At 46.6% G+C, this 24,890-nt stretch overlaps 1 protein-coding gene and 1 pseudogene across 5 annotated transcripts in view; one reads left to right on the top strand and one right to left on the bottom strand.

Annotated features, from left to right (window-relative positions):
- LOC147021150 (uncharacterized) overlaps positions 1-24,890 on the top strand; it is a 163,329-nt gene that overhangs the window by 53,034 nt on the left and 85,405 nt on the right. For 3 of the 4 annotated variants that reach the window (XM_085890987.1, XM_085890989.1, XM_085890988.1), the window contains 3 exons: positions 16,691-16,768; positions 17,198-17,263; positions 17,906-18,057. Coding sequence is in view for 3 of the 4 variants with exons in the window: in XM_085890989.1 (XP_085747115.1) it covers positions 16,691-16,768; positions 17,198-17,263; positions 17,906-18,057 (296 nt within the window). In the remaining variant the exon portion in view is untranslated. Of the gene's footprint in view, positions 1-10,646; positions 10,836-16,690; positions 16,769-17,197; positions 17,264-17,905; positions 18,058-24,890 lie in introns of those variants that run through there. The other variant, XM_085890990.1, reaches the window with a different exon arrangement.
- LOC147021151 (uncharacterized) lies at positions 729-5,861 on the bottom strand (annotated as a pseudogene). The gene is made up of 3 exons (XR_015060723.1): positions 5,640-5,861; positions 1,539-5,299; positions 729-1,318 (listed from the first exon to the last, which is right to left on the bottom strand). The product of XR_015060723.1 is annotated as an uncharacterized LOC147021151 (transcript).

The raw sequence follows: 24,890 nt of genomic DNA, 5'->3' as shown, positions 1-24,890 counted from the left end.
TAAAAGACAAGAGAGGCGAGACTTAAAGCGAATATTCAATGCCAGTATTTACAATTAGTGGGGCAACTTAGCATCACAATTGTGCATTTTGTGAGGAAAGCACCAAATTTGGCACACTTGTAGCCTATCATATTATGAACAGATGTGGATATTGGGCCATCTCAAATTCAGCCGCTCATGGCTGTGGCAGCCATTTTCCAAAATGTCCGCTCGGGTTACTATAATTTCACTCTAACATTGGTTTGAACATTTATTAAAAGCTGAATTAAGAAAAACATAACCTGTAGCCACCTCAAGTTTAAAGATAGCCGCCATTTTGCAAGATGGCTGCTAATTATTTGTTGTACCGGACGACTATCTCACTCATAGAAATTGGTTGTTGAGAATGGTGGCAAACGAATCAAGGGCTGCATCTGATTGATGTGAATACCAACATCGCTGATGTAAAGTCAGTGGTTGTTGAGCATGGTTGTAAACGAATCGTGGGCTGTGTCTGTTTGATATGAATACCGACATCTCACTCATAGAAATTGATCGAGAGATGTCTGATTTAAATGTTCTGAATCAGTGACACAGTCTGCTCTGTTAATATTCTCTCAATTTTGTGAGCACTCTCCCTCACACACACACACACACACACACACACACACACACACACACACACACACACACACACACACACACACACACACACACACACACACACACACACACACAAAGCTGTGCATTCGAATGCGTCCTTTTTGCACTTGCAACGCTTCAGACAGCTCTTCTTGCACTTGCACGATACTAGCTCATAGCAGGTGTGGGCTGCTTTTGGTAGCTTCATCCAGTGTGGCTCGTACACCCCCTCGTCATTCTTGACCCATCCCCAGCTGGATGGAGGAGGCAGCTCTGGCGTTGGTAGCAGTGTTTAACCCCACACATGGCCTCCTTGGTAGGCCGCCCTCTTCACATGCTCCTCCAGAGCTGCCTTGGTTGGCGGGATCAGCTGCACGTTGTTTTTCTTCGCGAAGAGTTTCTTCCAGGCCTTGTCAATGTCGTTGCACGTGCTGGTTCTGTCATAGAGCAATATGACGAACCTCTCGATGGTGTGCATGACATCGTCTGGTATGCCACTTGGTGCAGAGGATAGCTTCAGCAGTGCATCTGTAAGTTCTGGCAGAACGGTCCAGATTGTCCAAGCAGTCTTCTTACCATGTCCAGCAAAGCTAGATACAGTGTCACACCCAGTCAGAGCGTGAAACATTGGGAGTGCTTGTGCCTTCTCTGGTCCTAGGCCAGCTGCTATTTTGTGGGGTGCCAGGTACCGAAAACTCTTCCCAGTGCCAAATGCTAGCCACTTCATCTTCTGGTTGCAGTCCCTGGGCCACTGACACAGCCAACACCACAAAATTGGTGTCAACTGTCTTGATCAGTATCTTGTGGTGACCATGGTTGGCTGCATGGGATGCATGCAACAACATTCGACTGTCAGCTTCTTCGTGGCTGCATGGGGCGAGCAAGGCCAGGTCTAGCAGCGGTGGCTTCCTCAAGACTGCCTCTCCATCAGTGATAACCAGCTGCTTGTCATCCTGGTCAAACCACCTGAAGATAGCTTCTGATAGGAACTTGAACAGCTCGGTCTTGTTGGTGTCCACTCGGAGGAAGTTCTGCCAGTTTCCAGGTATAACTGCTGCTCCGACCACGCGTCTACGCACTCCTTTTCCACGCTTTGATCTTGCACTGCCTTTCAGTGAATCGGCAACGTAGCGGTCCCAGACCAGGTACAGGCGTGACACAGTCTGAAGCTTTGTTGACAGGTACGGTATGAAGACATCCTTGGCATAGTCATCAAAGTTCTTGGCTACCACAGGCTTCAGCATCTGGACAATGACTGTCCCATCAAGAACTAGGCTGGTGGTATCAGGAGCCTCTGATTGGGCATTGGAGAACTCTTCAAAGCATTTGAGGAGATCACTCTTCATATCTAGATGGAGACTTTCTCCATTGGAGAGAGCTGGAGGACAAGCTTGATTCTCATGACGAAAGAACTCTTCAAGATTTCCATCCCTCGTCTGGCAACCGATGTAGAGTCATGAGAAAAGTGCCACGTCGTTCCTGAGAGAGGCCAGCTGCTGTTTCCCTTTGCTCACACTTCTCGGGGTGGAAGTGCTCAACACCTTCAGCTTGTTCCGACGAATTGCATCATCAATTGGCTTGGTCCTTTCCACCAGGCATTCTCTGGTGAAAGCCTGGAACTGCTCTTGGCCAATCTTCTTCACATTCCTGACATTCTCAACTGCAGCAGGACCTGCAATTTCCTTTGTGTCAAGGACAACCAGATCCATGCTCTTTTCCTCAAAGGGGTTGTCAAGCTCTTCTATGACGCTGACAAGGGCATGGACATCCTTGGCGAAAGAGGTTTGCACACTTGGTGTCTGGTTATGATGACGTGTGTCCTCTCACCTCCCCCAGTGTTGACGGCCATCTTGGAACTCTTCTATGGCCCTGGCAACTTCTGGCCCAGCAATCATCCAACGCCGCAGGGCACTTGGGTTATCAGTGAGACCGACTGCTCCACCATCTCCTTTGATGCATTCGTTGTTCTGTTCATGTGCCTGGTTGATTGGGATCGAAGAGAACACGTTCTTCGTCTTCTGTACAGTGAAGTTGCCAGCCATAAATTATCTAGCTACATCTGGGTGCTTCATTGGGAGTGCAACCATGTCCCTCAGGTGAACAGGGACCCACCTGGCATAGTGTGTGTGGTCTAAGGCACGGAACCATGGGACCAGTTCCGTCACGGCATCAAGGTACATCGTGAATGAAGCCTGCCGCAGAGAACGCATGTAGACCAGTACCAACATCTCCAGTTCCAGCAGAGTTGTCCAGTACTGAAAGTTGGGAATGTCTTCTCCTCTCTGGTGACACCATTCTTCGAACTCAGGCAGGTCTTCTGCATCACCAAAATACGTCATACAGTGGCGTTCATACGCACGGTGTTGCAGGATGTGCAGTGCCGCTGCAGTGATTTGATGAGCTCTTCTTGTATGGGTGACGTGGGCAGCTCGCAGGAAGGAGTCGGCTGTCCCTGGCGTTGCAATCTCAGCTTGCACCAAGGCTTGTACCCAGCCACTTCCTCGCAGCCAGTCGCCCAGCGTCTTCAGGGTGGCCATCTCGATGTAGAGCCCACCAAACATCACTACCATCTTTTATTCACCATACTTCTCTGGCCACTTCCACTGAATCTGCTTTGCCAAGGCAAACAGTGGCTGGTCCAAGGTGACGACAGGTGTCTGGCCAGGATGCACATGTTCTACAGCATTCTTCACCACATCCATTCACTGTCAAGGAAGAGTGGAAGCAGGGCCGTGGGGCTGATGGTTCGAGGTAACGTCGGCTGGCGACTGGCATGAAACGCTGACCACGATATGTTCTCGTATGTCCCAGTGTTGTCCTCTAGGAGCCACCTTGCGTGCTATAGCCACAGGTATTCCTCCTCAGTCTGCTCCTTGAAGTCATCTCTGGTCAAGGACACCACTCTCGTAGCTGGAACAGACAGGTTTTTCATGCTGGTAGTGACTGGGGGCACATCAGTATAGTAGTGTGGCAAGTGGCCGACCATCTTCGAGCTAGCATCTCTAGATCCACCAACGATTACAATGCTTGGGTCCACTCCTTCGCCAGTGAATGAGGGGTGCTGGAGGAGGGAGATGGCTGTACCATGGAAGGACTCTTTTTCTGTCGTTGAACTGGGATTGTGGTCGATATTGTCTATGGCTGATGTTGTGAAGACATTGCTGCGCATCTTTGGAGGCAGACCACTTGTTCTCTGTGAAACTGTTGGCAGGCACTGTTCCCCATCTGAGCCGAGAGCTCGAGAACACGGGCATATGAGATGCTCATGCCCAGGTGTGACAACCTGTCTACTAACTGTCTCTTTCGTGTGTGAGCATGCAACATCATCCCTACGTATGTGGGAACTGGGGTCTCCTGTGCAGCACTGTGCCTTTCAGTTATGGGTCCTGTGGTGTGATGTGCCCGGTTGTGCTTGATACAGTTAAACTTCAGCATCTGGGCAATGGCAAGTGCTGCAGGGGTTGTGTCTGCCATCTGATCCTTAACGCTCTTGGACCATGCTCGCCAGGGCAAGCAGCAGTGATGGCACAGATTCTCCTTGGCATCCTTCAGGGAATCCGTTGAAGGGCTCAGCTTCTTCAAACATGTGGCGGCGCACGGTCTGTGCAGCACATGCAAGATGGACCACATCATTATCACTGTCCAGATCACAGGCTTTGATGAGAGCAGCCCCAAGGTCTTCTTCAAATACCAGCAGGACGTCTCTCCCCTTTGTGTGTGCGCGCATGTCAGGGAACTGGGTAAGGAGTCTCTGCTTCAGTCGTGTGGAGTGGACCCTTGTGTCGAGCTTAACCCCTAGCTGTTCCATTCTGGACTGATAGAGCTCTACGAGATTAGCTAACTTGAACACCGGTGCTGTCTCCTCATCTAGCCTAGCTTCTTCTATGTGGAGGACCAGTTCGGCGAAGACAATACGTGATACTTCTCGCTCCTTGTCTGTGTACTTGGGTCCCTCAGACTGGGCCTTTCTAACACAGTTGTGCAGCACTGATAAGCACTTCTTATGGTACTTGGCATCCTGGGCGACCATGTCCCCGGCACTGAGTCGGCCGAGCAGTTCTGTGTCTTCAAGGATGGCTGCCCAGTCTCGAACTTTACTGTCCATTTGAAATGTTGCAACTTCATGAACACCATCGGTTCCTGCAGGTTGTCTGCAAAAGAAACACTGGGCTTCTTGGGCCTTCTCTGTACTGGATGATCTTGAATGAAATCTGGTGCGTTTGCACGCATCTGGTACGTCATGGATCTCTCCTTCTGTCATGAGTGTTCGCTTTTCTGCCCTTTGCAATTTTGTATTGTTATATTTGAGCTTGCATGTTTGATGGTACAAAGCATTGTTTGCAACCATGGCCGCTTCAATGCCATACCCTTCGTTGAGTCTTTCCAACTGACGTGTTCCTGGAAGTTGTCCAAGCTCACTGAATCTGATCAAATTGGCTGCGAGTGAATTGTACCCACTCCCAGAGTCTTTTCGCTTGGACTGTGTAGGACATGTCAGAGACTCTGCTTTGTCCTCTTGGCAAATGATACACAGCTTCCAGTTAGTCTGAGTTGGGTGTGTTGATGTTGATGGGACAGGACGCTCAAGGCCAACCAATTGGAAGCTCTTGGACATGGTCAAGTTGTTCAATGTTACACTAGGTATCTTCTGTTCACCAGCAACCACCACCATCAGGATCTGCAATGACACAATGGAGGATAAATTAGTTATGAATTAAACCGGTTTTCTCCTAGCCCATAGTCATAAATACTATTGCCACTTGTAAAATCTTCTACAGATGCTGGTGACGGCACATAGACAATTCACACCCATCATCTGAGTTGCATGGCTTCATTCCCAATACGACCAAATTCATCCATATTTAGGTTACTTCGAGCCGATGTGCTGAGATGTGTTGCGATTGACTGTAAGCATCAATAAAAACGCAGTTTCAGAAAATGGAAGGGTTACTCAACAAACTGACCAAAACAAATTAGCTGAGCCATGAAAATGGAAACTAGAATGGAAAACTACTTACAAATGGTTTGGCATTGCCGTCAATCGAACGAAGATAACCCGAAAACTAACGAGTTATCATGGTAAAGATATCTCGCCAACACGCCGGTACGAAAAGAGAACTTCCTCACTTCGTAGCAAACTGGAACTGGCGCCGTGAAGGCAGAACGGAAATACATGCAGAACCTCGTAACCCGGTAATCCGTGACTGAGATAATCCTATGACCAAACTGCACCCCGCAAACCAAACTCGACTTTATGAACTACGGTTAACAATGGGATAGCATAGAGAACTCTATGGGCACAGAACAAAAGAACAATGAATCGACTCAACAAGTGTAAGCTGGCAACTCAACCGTGCGCGACTCTGGGGTCAATATGCACGCACACCACTTCTACTACCATGTGCCAAGCCAATAGTGCTATGAATGTTTATCATTGGTTTTCATTCAAAATCTGTGTCTTAATAAGACTAATTAGTCCACTTTAACTTTTTTTCTCAACTAAATCAAATTGTTACTTTCTTTGACCATTATTGGACCTTCATTAGAAAATAAACTTTCACTATCAACCTGCATTCCTCTCCAGTAAAGCAGATATGTGTCATAACAGTAACTACTGGCGGCCATTTTGAAAAATGGCTGCCACAGCCATCAGCGGCTGAATTTGAGATGGCCCAATATCCAAATCTGTTCATAATATGATAGGCTACTAGTGTGCCAAATTTGGTGCTTTCCTCACAAAATGCACAATTGTTATGCTGTATTTAGCTAAGTTGCCCCACTAAATGGGCAAAAGCACTTATGCAGTTCTACTTACAAGACGGGCCCAACACACTCAGACACACACACACACAAATGAAAAGAAAACCCAAGGTTCTTTATTCGACCCTCCAGCCGATGAGTGAGACGATCTGGGGGTCAGAGTTCGGCTTGTACCTGGTCGTCGGAGGGAAGGGAGTACTCCACGCTGCGGCACCTGACAAAGGTCGTTGGTCCGATCCCTCGTCGCACATGGCGGAGTTCGGGTGGCGAATAATCGGGGTCCACGGAGGGGGGGTTTCAGGGTTGCTCTATCCCTTCCTTGTCGAGGGCCAGCGGAGACACGTTCGCCACCTAGATGGCCCTCTGCTCAACCCTCGTGACAGCAAAAACCCCTTCGTACAGCAACGTAGACCTCCTGTGACCACTCTTCATAATCGCCCCTCGTAACCACCCCTAGTAACCACCAAAACCCCTTGAGAACCTCTCAAAACCCTCGTGCAACCCACCAACAAGGCCTCAGAGAGTCTTTGGAATTTATGGACCTCCCTCGGTGGGGAGGGGCCTTGGTCAGCACGCCTTGCTGTTCGCCTTGAATTGGCCAGGATCCTAGGGGCACAGGATCCTACGGTTTCAGCCATGCCCGGAGAAAGCGCCCCTCCCCTCCACGCGTGTTTGAGGAAGGTGGATGGTGGTGAAGCCATGATTGCGTGTGGAACGTTCGAGGAAGCCGAGGACTGGGACTGCGAGGCCCCCCTCTCGGCAAGTCAAGGTAGGAGCAGCCAACGGTGGTGATGGAGCGTGATGGGCAGGTGGTGAGGTGTAATAACCTAACTATAAAAAAAAAAACATCACAACGCACATATTCGACTCTCCCACTAGACAAAAGGAAGGGATCTGTCTCACACATACTTACCGGCATAACTAACTTTGGATAATAGTAATATCGGTAATTTTTACACATTTTGTGGCCATGGAAAAATAATGGGGTGGGGGTGGGGGGGGTAGCTTACATTGTTGTTTGCCAATCATTGATGGCTTATGATATGTCACAAGGTTTGATGTTATTATATTCAGTAACAAGAGACTAAATAGAGGGTTATTTTGCAAGATGAAGCATCAATATTGAACATGCACGTGGTTAGTTTATTTTGATGACCAGTGAAAAAGAAATGCAATTTCTGACATTTGTTTTTAATATTGCGTTTTAGTGTGTTTTGTGTATTGCCTTCCTTTGTGGTGCATTTTACAAGCATGTTTAGTTGAAAGCTGAGTCCCTTGCTAACTCCAGTCGTGGGCTGATGAGGTTGTATTCTCGTATGGAGAGTGTAGCACAGTCATTGGCGGAGAAGGATCCATTGAGTCACTTGAAAGTCAGCATGCTCAAGGAACAGTCCATGAGAGGAGCAAGAAGGCAGTGACTGCAGTGGGAACTCTGATGTATAGAGATGTTAATGGGTGGAAGGACATTCCTGGAGATACCAGTTATTGTATCTCCGATACAACTGATACCAGTTATTGGAGATATGGGAGGTTGTCCTGATATGGTTATTGGACCAGAAAAGATACCAGTTCTTCAGAGACCAAGAGCCAAAGAGGAATGTTCACATCAATGAGGTTTTGACAGATGGACCTGGAGTGATGCAGGTTTTGGCTCAGCCACAAAGTGAGATGAAGGAGATCAAAGAGGGACTTTCTTCCTTCACAAAGGAGTTATCCAGACTCTGTGATTGTCTCCCAAATCTGTTCGACCTCGGTGCAGTGCAGAGATCTAGTAGATATTGGGAGCAAAAACCAGCTACCTGATACCGCTGTGGTGAGAAGGGCCACAAAGAAAGACTGCAAGCTGGAGGTTACATGCCATCATTGTAAGGAGCTGGGTCATGCCCACAAAGACTGTCCACAGAGAAGGCATGCAGGAGTTTCACAGCCAGTTACTGCCAACACTCTCCCAAGCAGAAGTGTGCATGTTAGATGCTCCAACACAGTTATCCCATTAGGAAAGGAAGCAACTATCGCCAATAGTCCGACTTCGAAGGTGAAGATAGGTGGAGAAGAGCTGGGCTGGATACTGGAGTGGAGACTCCGATCATCCCGTCGTCCTTGTACCAAAGTCAACTGAAGGGGAAGCTTGGTCAGTTGAGTGTGGCCCCTGGAATGTTCTTGAATGTGATCGGTGTGGGAAGGATGGAGATTCCGATCGAAGGTTTTGTGGAAGTGCCCATTCAAGTGACGTGCTAGGATTTGAAAGGGAGCTTCTTCGTAGCTGCTGAAAAGGCATGCAGCACTAAACTGTCTTGAATATCCAGTTCGACTCGGGTGCAACATCCTTTGTGAGTTGAAGAGTTGGACCAGCAATTATTTATTTATTCGTATGTAGGCTGCTTGGCTGCATCACTTCCTGGAGGTGTGGCTGGGCTGCTGATGCAACCAGTAGGCGAGTACTCATTTTGCTGACTTTGGAAGGATGACAGGCTGAGTCAACCCACCTGGTGTTATTTAATGGAAATGACAGGGACTTACACTCAAGACCATAAGATCTTCAGCCAGCCACCTTAACCGTTAAGCCAACACCAGATATGAACCAGCAATGTTGAGCTCAAATTTGTCCTTGGTAACCTGCACCGTGAAGTCCTATTTCCTTCTGAGGATTGTGGAGGAAGACTATTCCTGTTCGTACTGAAGGAGAGGCAGTTCTATCACCGTTCACAGTTTTGAGAATCATTGGGCACTGCAAGTCAGCTGTGAATTTTCTCCATGGCAACGGCGATGTGCTGGTGCGGCAGAGTTTTCTTCCGACTTCTGATGGCATTTATGAGTGTAAATGCTTGCGAAGGATACCAGCAAGTTAAGGACAGTGGTCTTGAATACTTATTGGCTCACCATACCAAGATTGAAGTGTGAATTTGAGCAGACACTCCAGAAGCAGAGGCACTCATGGTTACAATTGTCTCATGGAAAAAAGGTTGTGAGCGGCGAAGCGGCCGGACGGGATTAGCCTGGTGGAGAGTGTGTGAAGGGGAATCTGGTGGACCAGCCAGCCACTCTCAATCGTTACCCTTGAAGGATTGGATAAATTGGACGTGGGAAGAAGCTCGGCGGATGGTGATAGCAAGTAAGCAGCGGATACTAATTGCAGGATCAAGCCTCGTCTGGGCCTATAAGGACTGAGCTTCCTGCGCTTACTGGCACATTGCCGTTCGGCAGATTATGTGTCACTATGATTATCTGCCAGACGCTGACACAGTGGTTGTTTATCACCATCGCTGGTTGACAATGATGTGAGGCAATAACTTTTCGGAGAGTGAATGCGGGAAGAACATCCGGATTTACTTCCCACCAAAAGGCTGTTTTTAGATATGCTCTTCCTTGATGGTGTTGCCCCCAGAAATGGGTTTTTTTTAATGAATGGATTGGACTCTTGAACGAACTAATCTGAATTTTACAACTCATGCTATTGTTATTGGACCTGCAAGTTGTCTGAGGAACTCATTTAAAGCCCACACATTCCACATCTTGCTCTCCTTGTGTGCCACTGGGCCATTTCCAGATAATAAAACCATAGCCTTGACGGCCCCATGGAGTCCTTGGGGTTTTAACATGACCTTTATTTCCACCGGCGGTTAAGAAGCCTCATTCCTCCAGCCTAAATCTCTATACCGCATCTGATTCCTTGCGGGGACTGCCCATACTCGAAATTTCAATTCAAGGCATCATTCCTGTTCACTTTTTGGTTCTGGCAACCTTCCACAGTCTTATTGTACAACTCTTCCACGAACCTCGTCCCAGAAATTGAAAACCCAGAAACAAGAGCACTGCTGCAGCCTGGAATGCTTCGTGCCATTGAGGAAAACAATCACATACCATTGTTCGTCACCTTTTCAAGACGTTACGTTCATGACTCAACTTGCCTGAAAGATATCTCCACAAGAAGATGTTAAGTGTGATTATGCAATACCATCATTTAATGGTGAGAAAAAACAACTCATGGATATGCACAAGCATAGTTCCTGCTGAGCACGCTTCAGTTGCGGTAGACAACCCATCCATGAAAGACCTTCAGGAGTAAAGATTGCATCAGTGGCAATTGTTTTATCTGTCTTTCTACGAAAATGCAACAAATGCCACTGATTTGTTGCTTGATGAAAGATTGCTCATGAGTTTTGACAAACTATGTGCAAACACATTCAGCTGTGTCATGGAGTATCGTGAAGAAAGAAGTTTCCTCTGGTGTGTGTGGCTCGTGTATTATCTATAATTCCAGTAGTGTGTGTGTGTGTGTGTGTGTGTGTGTGTGTGTGTGTGTGTGTGTGTGTGTGTGTGTGTGTGTCTGTCTGCGACCGCCGTTTCTCGACGACCGCCAGTCCGATCTGATTGAAACTTGCCAGGAATATTGCCGGGGCCCCGCAGATGTGCCTTTTCCAGGTTTGATGTCGATCGGACGAGCGGTTCCCAAGGTACGGCCATTTTACTGCCTTTTCAGTGTTGAAACGTCAGGTGTTTACTAACGTCAGGTCAGGTTGATCTGTGACCTGCTACAGGTACCATGTAAACCTGTACTAACCTGTTCCATGGTCGGGTTGTCGGCGACTAAACCGTCTCCCCCACCAGGTTTTCTGGTGAGGAGGGTGTTTGGATATGGACACCCAGCAGGATTAAAAACAAAACCTGTCAAAGGGCGGAGGAGCTCCTTGTGAGCCAACGGCCATCCATATCTAGTGCCCAACTGTGTCTGCGGACGTCCTCCTGCAGTTGGGTTACTTCTTATTAGGAGGTTGGTGGCAGGATTTGCACTCCGGCCACCGTAAAACCCTTCATTCCGCAAAACGCAAAAACGCAAAAAAATCTGAAAACCTACTCCGTGGGAGTACCTCCTGTGCAGCTTCCTTTCGCAGGGCAGCTCACCGGATGACGGGATTGGGGCAAAGCCTTCGGGACCCCCAATCTTTGATAGGAGGGAAACCACGGGGTAACATCCCTGGGTCAGATTGCGGGAGAGTGTGTCGGAGTGGTGCTGAGGTGTCGTCCACCAGACGGCGGTCTCCTTGGGTTAACCTGAGGCGGTCCCTTCGGGTGGGTGCCTGGAATGTCCTATCCCTAAGAGAGGATGATCACCTGTCTCTGTTATCATCTGAGCTCAAGCGTTTGGACATCGGGATTGCAGCTCTCTCTGAGGTTCGGAGACCGGATTGCGGCGAGATAATGGTGGGTGGTTACACCTACTATTGGTCTGGTCGCTCTGATGGTTACCATACCCAAGGAGTTGCTGTAGCTGTGTCCAATAAGCTGACCCCAATGATAATTGAGGTAACACCGGTCAACGAGCGTATTATGAGATTAAGGATTCGCCACTCCTTGGGTGTCATTTCCCTGGTCTCTATTTATGCTCCGACTGAGGCGAGTGATCTCACCGTGAAGGACACATTCTACGCCACACTCGAGTCTGTGGTTGATCAGTGCCCCAGACGAGATACACTTCTAGTCTTGGGGGATTTCAATGCATCGACTGGAACTGATAGGGATGGTTATGAGGTGTGTGTTGGTCCCCATGGGTCAGGAACTATGAACCAGAATAGCACTAAGTTCCTTGACTTTGCAAGAAGTCATGGACTTAGGGTGGCTGGTTCATGGTTTCAGCGCCCGCAAGCTCATCGCTGGACTTGGTATTCCAACGCTGGCGGTGTGGCAAAGGAGATTGACCATGTCCTCATTGACGGTCGTTGGAGGATGATCCAGAACTGCAGGGTCTACCGGAGTGCTCAGTTCCTCAATACTGACCACAGGCTTGTTGTAGCAACTCTAAAGCTGCACCTTAAATCCTGGAGAATGGTACCATCCCAGCCTAGGCTGGATGTTGCCAAGCTCAGGGATGAGAGAGTAGCTGAGGAGTTTGCGAACAGGCTGAGTGGACACTTGGGGGGTCTGGGTGCTTTGGGGGGTCCTGAAGAGTTGTGGAGCGCCTTCAAGACCACCGTCCTTGATGTTGCCGGTGGATGCCTTGGAGTTCACCGCAGGGCAAAGAAGAATTTTGTCTCTCAAGGGACACTGGATACCATTGACCAGAGTCGCAGGGCCAGGCTGAATGGCAGAGCTGAGCTGTTCAGGGAGCTGAGGCGTAAAATTGTACGTGCACTGAGGGTGGACAAGGAGGCCTATGTGCGAGGAATCTGTGAGGGGGTAGAGCATCACCTGTGGACAGGTGATTCTCGTCCCGCTTACAGGGGAATTCGCACATTACGTTCATCCAAGCCCATCCCTCGGAGCACTGCAGTTCGAGCAGAGAGTGGTAGGCTCTTGACAGAGGAGTCTGAAGTGAAGGCCCGCTGGGCCGGTTACTTTGAGCGGTTGTACCAGGCTGATCCCCCAGCTGTCGAGTTGGACGTCAAGGGTGTTACAATCCCTGTTGCTGACCCTCGAATCAACTGTGGTCCACCATCGCTTGTGGAAACACGGGCTGCGGTGAACCAGTTGAAACGGGGCAAAGCTCCAGGGATCTGTGGCATCCATGCTGAACTTCTCAAGGCTGGTGGAAATGCTGCACTCGTGTCGTTGCATGCAGTTTTGTGCTCTGCCTGGAACACAGGCATCATCCCAACTGACTGGAAGAGGGGCCTTGTTGTCCCTCTCTGGAAAGGGAAGGGTGATCGCCAAGACTGCAACAACTACCGAGGGGTGACGCTGCTCTCAGTGCCGGGCAAGGTCTTTGCTCGGATAATTCTAGATAGGGTTCGCCACCATCTGCTTGAGCACCAGTGTCCAGAGCAGTCAGGCTTTACACCAAAGAGGTCAACGATTGACCGTATCCTTGCACTTCGTGTCCTCACCGAACGCAGACGAGAGTTTCGGCAGGGGCTGCTTGCAGCCTATGTTGATCTCTGTAAAGCGTTCGATTCAGTGAATCGGGATGTCCTCTGGAGGATTCTTGGTCTTCGTGGGGTGCCACCGAAACTGATCGATCTGATGTCTGAACTCTACTCTGGTACTGAGAGTGCTGTGAAGTGTGGTGGTGCCATCTCTGACTTATTTCCAGTTGTTACTGGAGTTCGTCAGGGATGTGTACTTGCCCCCACACTTTTCAGCACTTGTATGGACTGGATTTTTGGGAGGATGTCGGAGCGATCAAGTTGTGGTGCATCGTTTGGCAATGTCAAGATCTCGGACCTTGACTTTGCAGATGATGCAGTCATCTTTGCGGAGACTTTAGACATCCTCTTGGGGGCCCTCGAGGTGCTGAATGAGGAGTCGGAGCCGTTGGGATTACGGATTGCTTGGGTCAAAACTAAGATCCAGGCTTTCGGTGACATCTTGGATGCTGCTGTCCTGTCTGTGTCTGTTTGTGGTGAGGATGTTGAGGTCGTGGATAGATTCACTTACCTTGGCAGTGATATTCATGTCTCCGCAGGTTGTGAGCCGGAGGTCAATAGACGTCTGGGTCGGGCCTGGGGAGTCATGGATTCACTGGATCATGGGGTGTGGCGCTGCCGGTACCTGTGCGGGAGGACGAAAGTCCGAGTCTTCAGGTCCTTGGTACTTCCAGTCTTGCTCTATGGGTGCGAGACTTGGACTTTGACCAAGGATCTGAGACGGAGACTTAATTCCTTTGGTACCAGGTCTCTTCGGAGAATCCTTGGCTATCGCTGGTCGGATTTTGTGTCCAACGAGCGGTTGCTGAGAGAGACTCGGATGAGATTCGTTACCTGCATAGTCCGTGAGCGTCAGCTGCGGCTGTATGGACATGTGGCTCGTTTTCCTGACGCTGATCCTGCTCACCAGATTCTCTCAGCGAGGGAGTCTCATGAGTGGAGGAGGCCAGTGGGCCGACCACGTGCCTCATGGTTGCAGCAGGTTGACCATCATCTCAAGGAGATGGGGATGGGCCTGGCATCTGCCTGGGGGATGGCCAGACGGAGGCCCCTGGAGTACCGGCGGAAAGTGGACGCAGCGACGCGCTGTTCTGGCACATACTCCCATACCTCAGTGTTGAAAAGGTGTATATATGGCAGCTGAAGGTGTCGTTCCACCTTCTCACCTTATCATGCCATTTTTTTCCCAAATTATTAATAACCGGATGATCACCGGTCCGATCGGATTGAAACTTCCCAGGAATATTGCCGGGGACCCACGGATGTGCCTTTTCGAGGTTTGATATCAATCGGACGAGCGGTTCCCAAGTTACGACCATTTATCTGTCGACCAATGACAAGACACGGTGATATGACGTCACAATAATGTTTATTTATTTATTTATTTGTTTTTGCACGATTGATGGTCCGATCTCATTGAAACTTGCCAGGAATATTGCTGGGGACCCGTTGATGTGCCTTTTCAAGGTTTGATATTAATCGGACAAGCGGTTCCCAAGTTACGACCATTTATCTGTCGACCAATGACGAGACACGGTGCTATGACGTCACGAATGACGTCACAAGTAATCTTTATTTATTTTTTATTATTTTTTTAAATATTTTTTTTGCCCGATTGATAGTCCGGTCTGATTGAAACTTGCCAGGAATATTGCTGGGGACCCGCGGATGTGCCTTTTCAAGGTTTGATATCAATCGGACGAGCGGTTCCCAAGTTACGGCCATTTATCTGTCAACCAATATCTGCGAGAGAGGGAGACGGGAGAGGGGGGGATGAGAGTGGGGGCGATAGAGGAGGGGGAGAGAGGAAGGGCGAGACTAGAGGGGCGGCAAGAGAGTTGGGGAGAGAGAGGGGGTGAGAGAGGGGGCGATATAGGGGGGTGAGAGGGGGGATGAGAGAGGGGGGCGAGAGAGGGGGCGAGAGAGAGGGGCGAGAAAGGGCTGCATATACTGGCACTCACCTACAGGCACGCACCTACGGGCCCGCCCCTACGGGCCCGTACTAGTCAATCCAATTGACACAAGAAAGCATTTGATCATGTCAGGGAAGGCCAGTTCTTGCAGGCATATCGTTAGGAATTAGAACACACCGCAGCATGGCTCGGCATGTTGTAACGATCTGGAAAAATGTAACCCTTACAAACCCGACAAAACGAAAGGAGAGCATTATAATGTAAGGGTGTTGAAAACATAACAAACTTTTATTCGCATAAAGAAAGTAACAATGATATAACAAATATCATCGAAGTTTGTAAGACATGAGGAAATCTGCTCAAGGGACAAGAATTTGAAGGAAAATTAGAGAAGGAAAGCTAGCATTAACATCTAAGTGCTTTTCAACCCACCATACCATCAGCATACTGAGAACGAGCACTCGGAGAATGCATACCTCCACCAGGCCGAACAGATTACGTGTTGTATCCCACTGATAGGCCAGATCTGGATCCGGACCTGAACCAAAATCGAACCGGCTTGTTCTTGTCACCTATCCAACATGTCCACCAATTTTCGTCTGAATCTGTCCTGAAACGTTGAGATGAGATGGTATGTACCATACCCCTTTTAGAGAGCCTTGGTGGTGTGAAAGCTGTTTATTGGCCAGGGTTATGCTTGGTAGTTTGCCATTGCCTTCCCAGGGGGCAAGAATTTGTAATTTTTCTGAGTGCCGTTGATAACCGGCAGACTCTTCGCGAAAGACACTGTGGAATGTTTCACATTTACGAACTGATGCTGGCAGACGGATCACCAATTTTATGGTCCATCCGCGGGACGATGCACACGTTGATGCCTCTCCCTGCCTGCGAAACATCAGGATGACGGTTCAAAGCTGGGTCGAGATTCAAACCTCAGAGGCGAGTACGGATACTTCATGGTTGTCCTGTGTTCCTGCCTCGACCTTGCTGTTGTTGGGGGAATTTTTTTGCTTACCACGTACGCGTACACGTGAACGATGAATCTTCGAGTCGTCACGTGTACAAGTAGAGGAGGAAAGGACAACGTCACCAACACATCACCGAAGTTAATCCAGCAAGGAAATAATAATTGGTGATTTGTGCAGAAGGAACTTGCAAAAAGCATTTGTTCCAAAAACGATGTGTTCCATTTGAAAATACAACGCTCGATGGGACAATCGGATGACAGTCGTTTCTTTGTTTTTGGAAAATCAAATGGATCACTTAATCCTTGAGAATGTGTGCCGCGGGTACAACATGAAAAGAGACGTGAATCAGGTCAGCGATGCAAATTTCAGCAAATTTGGCGTCGGTAAACCTTTATCACGAGTTTAGTAAGGTGAAGCCGTGAAACTGGCAGATCTATAGGAAATGCCTTTTGTTTTATAGAACTCTTGCCTGTGCACCACGTTTACCATGGTCTGCTGCAACGATGACACTTACTAACCTCGAGCTTCATCCGCATGTGATACAATATGTTCCATTTTTTTTTTTCAGGCGAAACCTATTTATGGCGGATGGCTGTGCTTGGCTCCTGAAGGCACCAACTTCAGAAACCCAATCCAGCAGAGCAGGGCAAGTCACATGACCGGCAAAACTGACTTTTCATGCGGGCTTCATCATGTGTGCTCATCACGCGGAGAACGATCAACCTCACTTTGTTCATCTGTGATGTTTTTTTTTTTCAAAGCAACGGTTTAAAGTCTTTAAAATCAATTTGTCATACCAAAAACTTTTCAAATGCCTGATGATATATGTGCTGCTGCATTGCTTGACACTCAGCACTTAAAAGGATAGCGCATGGGACAAACAACCAGAGGTAGACAACCATTGCGCAGGCTTGATGAGCTTAATAACCTCCTCCTGTGTTGAAGTTCATTGTGAGGGAACTCTTATTTATTTACATTTAAGTACTGTACCTCTGCATGGACACCATTCTCAGTCGCAGGTTGATTAAATATCGATGATATTATTACCCCTCTCCTGTTTCCCACCTTAAAACAGAAGTGGCAACGAAGATTCTTCCTGTTGTGTGGGAATGGAAAGCTCCGGTTTGCATTGGATGCATTGGTAAGGGAACTTTTTATTTCAATTACCGTACAGGTAAATGCACAAAAATGTTTTATCTCTGGTTATAAAGCAACAAAAATGTTTGAGTTGTCACACACTGCATCTCACCTTGACCAATTAGGCATGACACTGATTGAGAATCTCAAAATTCTTTGCATACCTTCATGATGCTGATTGAGAATCTCAAGATTCCATGCATACCCCAATGATACCTTCGTTGTGGGATTTCCCTAAACTTCCCAAGATACGACGGCTCACTTCAGTGCATTTTATGGAAAAATGACCCGGTGGAAAGCCATTTTCATTCATAACTATAACGGCACCAGGTAGAACGCGTACCTCCACCAGGAAGGACAGTTTACGTTTTGTTTCCCATTCATAGGCCGGATCTGCATTCGGACCTCAAGCAAAATCGAATTGGCTTGTCCTTGTCACCTAAGCAACTAATCCACCAAGTTTTTGTTATAATCCATCCACGACTTTTGAAATATCGAACCCAGGCTAGACAGAACAAAGGCAAGTGCACTACCTCTGCACTATCCTGTTAACACTGTGATTATGTTAATAATTATTCGAGAGTACTATAAAATTCCTTCTGATAAATATTACCATTAACATGTTGTTCTTTTACACTCCCTGTAGCCCACCACGCTGCCCCAAGGCATTATTGATCTTCGTCAGAGCACAGAGATAGTGCAAGCTGATGGCCGCACAGATCAGAAAAACTCTCTGTGCATCGTCACCCCGGAACGTGACTTCTATGTCAGAGGCGAGAGTAAGGAGGACATTGCCGGGTGAGACTCTTTGGCCGTTGGTGGATTCTCTTGAAATCACGCACAACCTCATTCAAAAAATCAACCGTCGTGATGTTTAACTGTTTGGGGTTCCATCTAAGTCCATGGATTATGATTCAATTTGTGGTTGAAATACCATATAATGTGCTTCTTTGTTCATTTCTTAATGTCCTTGTAATTTGTGTAAAAGTACGATGTCTCTTCATGTCCATGTATACCATTACTGAAGTAGGAGGGAACAGGGTAGAGCGCATACCTCTGCCAAGCAGACTCGTTTAGGTTTTGTATCCCACTGAAAGGCTGTATCTGGATTCGGACCTGAACCAAAAATCGAATCGGCCTGCTCTTGTCACCGAACCAACTCATCCACCAAGTTTGGTCATAATCCGTCCGTAACTTTTTTTTTTGAAATATCGTGCTTATATGTCGTTATTGGCCCTATCTCGCAATTATTAAGAATCACTTTAAAAATTAAAAAAAAAAAACTCTCATATCCAGATCCTCCTCCAAAATCTAATCAATTAGTCCTTATCACACACCCAAACTGTCCATCAAATTTCGTTCGAATCCGTCCCATAACTTGTTGAGATATCCTGCTCACAGACGGACAAACAGACGTGGTTACATAACATCCGTCCACCTTCGGTGGCAGAGTTAAATATCCACAATACGTTTCAGCAAAATATCCACTGTTAGCCTTCGATCGATGTGAAAGACCCTATTGTTGGTTCACATCACTATGATGTCATAATGTTTCACAGTTTGAACACATTTAAAAAAAAAATTTTTAACCATGTCTGCTTGCAGATATTATATCTTCTGTTGTCTGGTTTTTTGGGGGGGGGGTTTTTGATTTTTTTTTTCACTCAAATTTTGTGAGTCATGCAATGTGGGATTGATGAATGAACGTCCGATACAAATTCTCTGAATAACCCTTTCACTCTGTTGTTGGTGTGTGTGCTTCCTTGCCTGAGGTATTAATAACTCACCAGACTGGATGAGTACGTGACAATTCCCTCCCTGTTTCTTTACCCTCTGCAAGATATCAAATCTCTCGCTCACAACCACTCAATTGTAAATTTCACGGTACTTTCCAACGAACGGAAGCAAATATGTAAATATTTTATGTAGTACAAAAATTTTTCACAAAATTTGTTTAATATTTTCATTAAATATATCCTGTACTATGTTTGTAAAGTTGGGAAATTCTACACTTGTCCAACATATTGCTGTTACTATATGATGATAAATAAGTGTTATTACTAATGCTGTTACACCTTCGATCCATGCCTCTTGTTAACCGCGTAATCGGAGAGGCAGACAGCCTTTTGTTCTGTACGCTCACACACACACACACACACACACACACACACACACACACACACACACACACACACACACACACACACACACACACACACACACACTAACTAAATGACTGTTCAGTAACTGTGTCTTCAAAAAATTTCCCCTCCACAATGAATTCAGATAAATAAATAAAAAGAAGGAAAAATATTAATCTCTAATCCAGTAGATTACTTATCTTTGAAAGGGCTTGTGCTCCACATGGCGTGCTTTCCCGAATATTGCTTCACTGTTCGGAGACAGCATTAATCTGAAAACCCCAGGAAACCGTCTAACCTTCTCGGAACCATTGGGTTGGAAAGCCCCTATAATTCCCCCCTCCTGCAACACCACAAAGCCCATGGTATTTTCTCCCTCACCATTTCCATTTATATTGCAAATACTCCAAGGACTGCGGTTAATCCGAACGCACTGTGACAGTGAATACGGTACATTACCATTGTAGAATTCATGCCAATTGTGTGTTGCGTTTCCTGTGATTTTGTTGCTTCCAGGGGACTTTTACTCCATTGTGGTGTTTTGACATTCGTGGGTTCTTTTAATGTGCGTATCATCTATTTTACGCGATGCTTTAACCTCGTACTTGTTATATACTCTCATTCATCCCATCGATATACATGTTGCACATGTCAACTGAATTCAACTGCACGGCGTCTGTCCACAATGGTGCACAAAGGTGGATCACCTGTTCATCCTCAACCCAATCCATTTGTTCCTTCATCCAAGCTCTGCCGGTCTTCTCGTATACGAGAGTCGATCGCTTCGATTGAGTATGAAAACTTGAGGATTTGTTGAAGTTCTGCAGCCATGTGGCAACGTGATGTTTGTTAATTGCCTCTTTCACGTGACTGTAGAGAATGCTTCCCATCGGGCAGCAGGTTAGTCATGTCATGAGTAATGTGGAGGATATCCGCCATCTGCTTGGAAGAACAGCCGGTACCTGTTTCAGATCACGATACGTTTACGTCATTTGGGATTAGGTGGCAATATTATTGTAATTTTATACCTGATGATTTGGCAAGGATTTATCAAGGGCCTTTAATTTCCAGAATGAGGTCAACATTGTGGATTTAAACAGATATGCTGTACAGCATGAGAGTTGATGCCTTTGACCAACACCGACGAGACAGTTTTCATTCCATTGTCCTGTGCGCATTGTTTTCACATAGTTATGCCCATCAACAATCTGTGTTGATGATTTTCAAGTGTTTGTGTGTTTGTTTGTACGTTTGTTTGTACGTTTGTTTGGACATTATTTTTCGTGACTGAACCGGAGCACGTAAAGCCCCCCATATGTTGGGTGGAGGTACTTCAGAAACTGGGCAAGGTTTTAAGCTGACGTACCCTGCCCTTGGCATCTGGTTTGAAGCCACCAGAGGCCGTTACAAAGTGTATATTGGGATGTAGGGTCAGGCAGTGCTGCTGCTGGCCCGCAGGCAAAAGGTAACCACCATGATGCCGATAACTACAGAGCTTTTCAATGTCCAACACGTCCATAAACCACCGCCAGGACAAATCTCACCCACCTGGGCAGTGCTGGCTACCCTCCCCCAGGCAGTGCCAGGACGTTGACCCTGCTAGTGTGTTATAAATATCTCAAAGAGTTTATTACTTCCACAAATATGATTTTGTCGGTTTTGATTAAAGTGGTTTCTTTGAAAGAGGAACGTTGAAATACAAAGCACTCGTTTAAACTGGACAGATCATTGTAAATTTGGTGTCATACGTGCGGCGCGTCAAATGGTCTCCCTGTGCGTCGGAGTTTCCCTGATATTACGACAGTCAATTGCCAAACAGGTGCAGGTGAGGAAATTTCAACGCAGGTGCAGATTCTCAAAAAGTTTAGAAATACATTTTTGAAATTTCACAAATTGTCTAAATGAGCCCCCGATAAGTAAAGTGGGCGACTTCATAATGAAAAAAACCTTCATGAAAGAGGGATCCAAAATTAATGTTCCAATTTAGAATCCTATTCTACTTCCATTGGAAGAAAATCTGGATCAGATTTAACAAAGGTGTGTTCACTGCTTTCCACACCAATGTATTCATATTCTGGTGTTCTGCCCAAAGGTAGGTTCAGCATTGCCGAAGCAGTTTCTTGGCAAGGATTATGCTCGGTGGTTTGCCACTGTCTTCCCAGTAATACCTCGGGCAGGAATTTGGATTTTTTCCCATGGTTCCAGCAATACCTCGCCGACTCTTTGGAAAAGACACCGTGGAATCTTTAACGTCTAACGACTAATGCAAGCAGGCAGACACCATTTTAAAATCCATCCGAGGGATGGCACACACATTGATGAATCACGCTACCTGTGAAACACCGGGATGACAGTTTGCAGCTGGGTCAAGATTCAAACACATGCTAGACAGCTAAGAGGCGAGTGTGCATACCTCTAGGCCATCCTGCCGGCCCTGCCAGCCCTGCCACCAAAGATGGACTGACCTTGAAAGATAACTTTAGTACACCAAACTCATTTATTTGTCCTTGGATGTGAGTTTGTCTGTGAGCAGGGTATCTCGAAAAGATATGGATGGATTCGGACGAAACTTGGTGGACAGGTTGGGTGTGTGACAAGGACGGATTGATTGAGTTTGTTGAAGATCCCGATCCAGATACGAGAATTCTCTAAGTGATTCTTTACACTTGAGAGATAGGGCCAAAAACGGTACATAACACGATATTTCAAAAAGTTATGGACGGATTCGGATGGAACTTGGTGCATGAGATGGAAAGGTGATGAGAACAAGCTGATTCGATTTTGGTTCAGGTCCGGATGCAGATCCGGCATATCATTGAGATACAAAAAAATATAAACTGTTCAGCCGGGTGTAGATATGTGCTCTAACGTGTGCCATTCTAGTTCCTTCTGCTGTCCTTATGGCTGTGGTTGTTACCTCGGCCACCGAAGGTGAAGGGGGTCGGTTGTGTGTGTCATTCTGTGTGTCTGTCTGTTTGTGTGTTTGTTTACCCTGTAGCAGCCACACCGTTTCAGCGATCATGACCAAACTGGGTACAGACGTTGGCCATGGTCCAACTTAGACACTCGTTGTTTTTGGTGAATCTAGGTCAAAGGTCAAGGTCAAGGTCACCGAAAAACAAATTCTTATTTTCGCAATAACGTTCGCTAAAATGGTCGTATCGACTTCAAACCAAATCCAAAATGTGCATCTTCCAATTCTGCGTCCAACCATATGTCTCATTGCGGTGTCGCACCAACACCCTTCTTGGCCGTCGGGGGTCGAATGTCAGGGGGGGTCGGGTCAAAACTTTCAAATTGCGATAAAACTCCATTTCAAGTTCGATTGACTTCCAAGTTATGATCATGACCAAACGAAGTGCTATAACTCATTAAACGGTAGCACTATCAACTTATAAGAACCAAATTGATTTCCAGGTTTTTGCATTTTGTGTGTGTGTGTGTGTGTGTGTGTGTGTGTGTGTGTGTGTGTGTGTGTGTGTGTGTGTGTGTGTGTGTGTGTGTGTGTGTGTGTGTGTGTGTGTGTGTGTGTGTGTGTGTGTGTGTGTGTGTGTGTGAGACCGCTGTTTCTTGACAACCACTAGTCTGATCTAATTGAAACTTGCCAGGTATATTGCTGGGGACCTGAGGATGTGCCTTTTCAAGGTTTGATATTAATCGGACAAATGGTTCCCAAGTTATGGCCATTTATTTACCAAACCAATGAAAGGACACGTTGCTGCATGGGCGTGGCCAATGGGGAAGAGATCCTCAGCCGCGTTCCCCATTACGGGTTACAACGTACGGACTTCCGGATCGTGATGACTTCGTGTATTCTTATAATTTCTCGATTTCTTATGCGCATTTATAGATAAACACAATGTCCCAATCCAGTCGTCGTTTACGAGAGCGAAGGAACGGCCTGTGTGTTGTTGTTGTTTTTTTCCACGTACGGCCACGTACATACGGGCATGTACTAGTAATTCAAAACAACTCACTGCACTGTAAATGATGGAGACTTGTAATACCCTTCCCCACCTTTAGGCGGCGTGACACGATACACATTTACATGGAGAATTTGCGTGCCCCCTCTTCCCCTCCCCCCCCCCCAAGACCAGCGGCAAAGATAAAAACACCCTTATACATTAATTGGGGTCATGCTGATCATATGCAGCAAGTCTATATGTAATCAGCACAGAACTGCAGGAGTATCGCGGCAAACAAACAAATGAAATTGCTCGTTGAGCAAGGAATTGCCGGAATAACTTTGTCATATCTCCATGATCTCTGAAAAAACAAAAACCTGGAAATCAATTTGGTTCTTATAAGTCGATAGTGCTACCGTTTAATGAGTTGTAGCACTTAGTTTGGTCATGATCATAACTTGGAAGTCAATTGGACTTGAAATGGCGTTTTTATCGCAATTTGAAATTTTTGACCCGACCCCCCCCTTTCCCTGACATTCGAACCCCGACCGCGAAGAAGGGTGTTGGTGTGACACCCCAATGAGACGTATGGTTGGACGCAGAATTGGAAGATGCACATTTTCGATTTGGTTCGAAGTCGATACGACCATTTTAGCGAACGTTATTGCGAAAATAAGAATTTCGGTTTTTCGGTGACCTTGACCTTGACCTTTGACCTAGATTCACCAAAAACGACAAGTGTCGAAGTTGGACCATGGCCGACGTCTGTGCCCAGTTTGGTCGTGATCACTGAAACAGTGTGGCTGCTGCAGGGTAAACAAACACACAAACAAACAGACAGAATGACACACACACACAACCGACCAACATAATTGCCAAAATCCGAAGGATTCCGGCAATTAATAAACACACACACACACAGACAGACAGACAGACAGACAGACAGACAGACAGACAGACACAGGTCCGTGAATTATAGTAAGGATAATTTTGTGTGCTCCTTCTGTGTCCGTTACGCTTTATTCTAAATGGTTCCTGCTGTTGTACATCAGAATTGCGATATTGAAGTTCCAGCTCCTGCTTCTTCTATTCCACAAGGACAGACTTTTTTTAAAAGGCAATTTTATGATTAAACAGATGTTAATTTTATTGCAAGTAAATCGATTATTCGTTTTCGAACCAAGTAAACCGATTATTAGCTTTCCAGCTATACCATTTTTAGATCCTCGGGAAGGATCTCCAAGTCTTACTCATGTTGTTGTTCTTGTGGACTTTTTTGTTTCACAGCCTACAGTTTTCATCGAAACTTCCTGAAACTTGGTGTATATATGTAAAAATTCCCTGCGCAGACAGTAACCATCTCCTTTTGAAAAATTTTCAAAAGAAAAAAAGTTATGAAGTCAAAATATCTCCGCTAATGGAAATCGCTTAAAAAATTATCTCCGAAACTCGGCAAGCTTTTTGAATTCTGTTTGCGGGAAGCAAAGAGGGCATTAGCAGAGATGAATTACTGCACATATGATACATCACTATGACGTCATATCAATTTTATGATGTCATTCCTATTTTTTGACTTTTTGTTTCA

Source organism: Eptatretus burgeri, chromosome 8, assembly GCF_056783735.1.
Source record: "Eptatretus burgeri isolate ZD-2024b chromosome 8, Ebu_testis_v1, whole genome shotgun sequence".
Lineage (NCBI taxonomy): Eukaryota > Metazoa > Chordata > Myxini > Myxiniformes > Myxinidae > Eptatretus > Eptatretus burgeri.
This window is presented reverse-complemented; position numbering and strand designations above follow the sequence as displayed.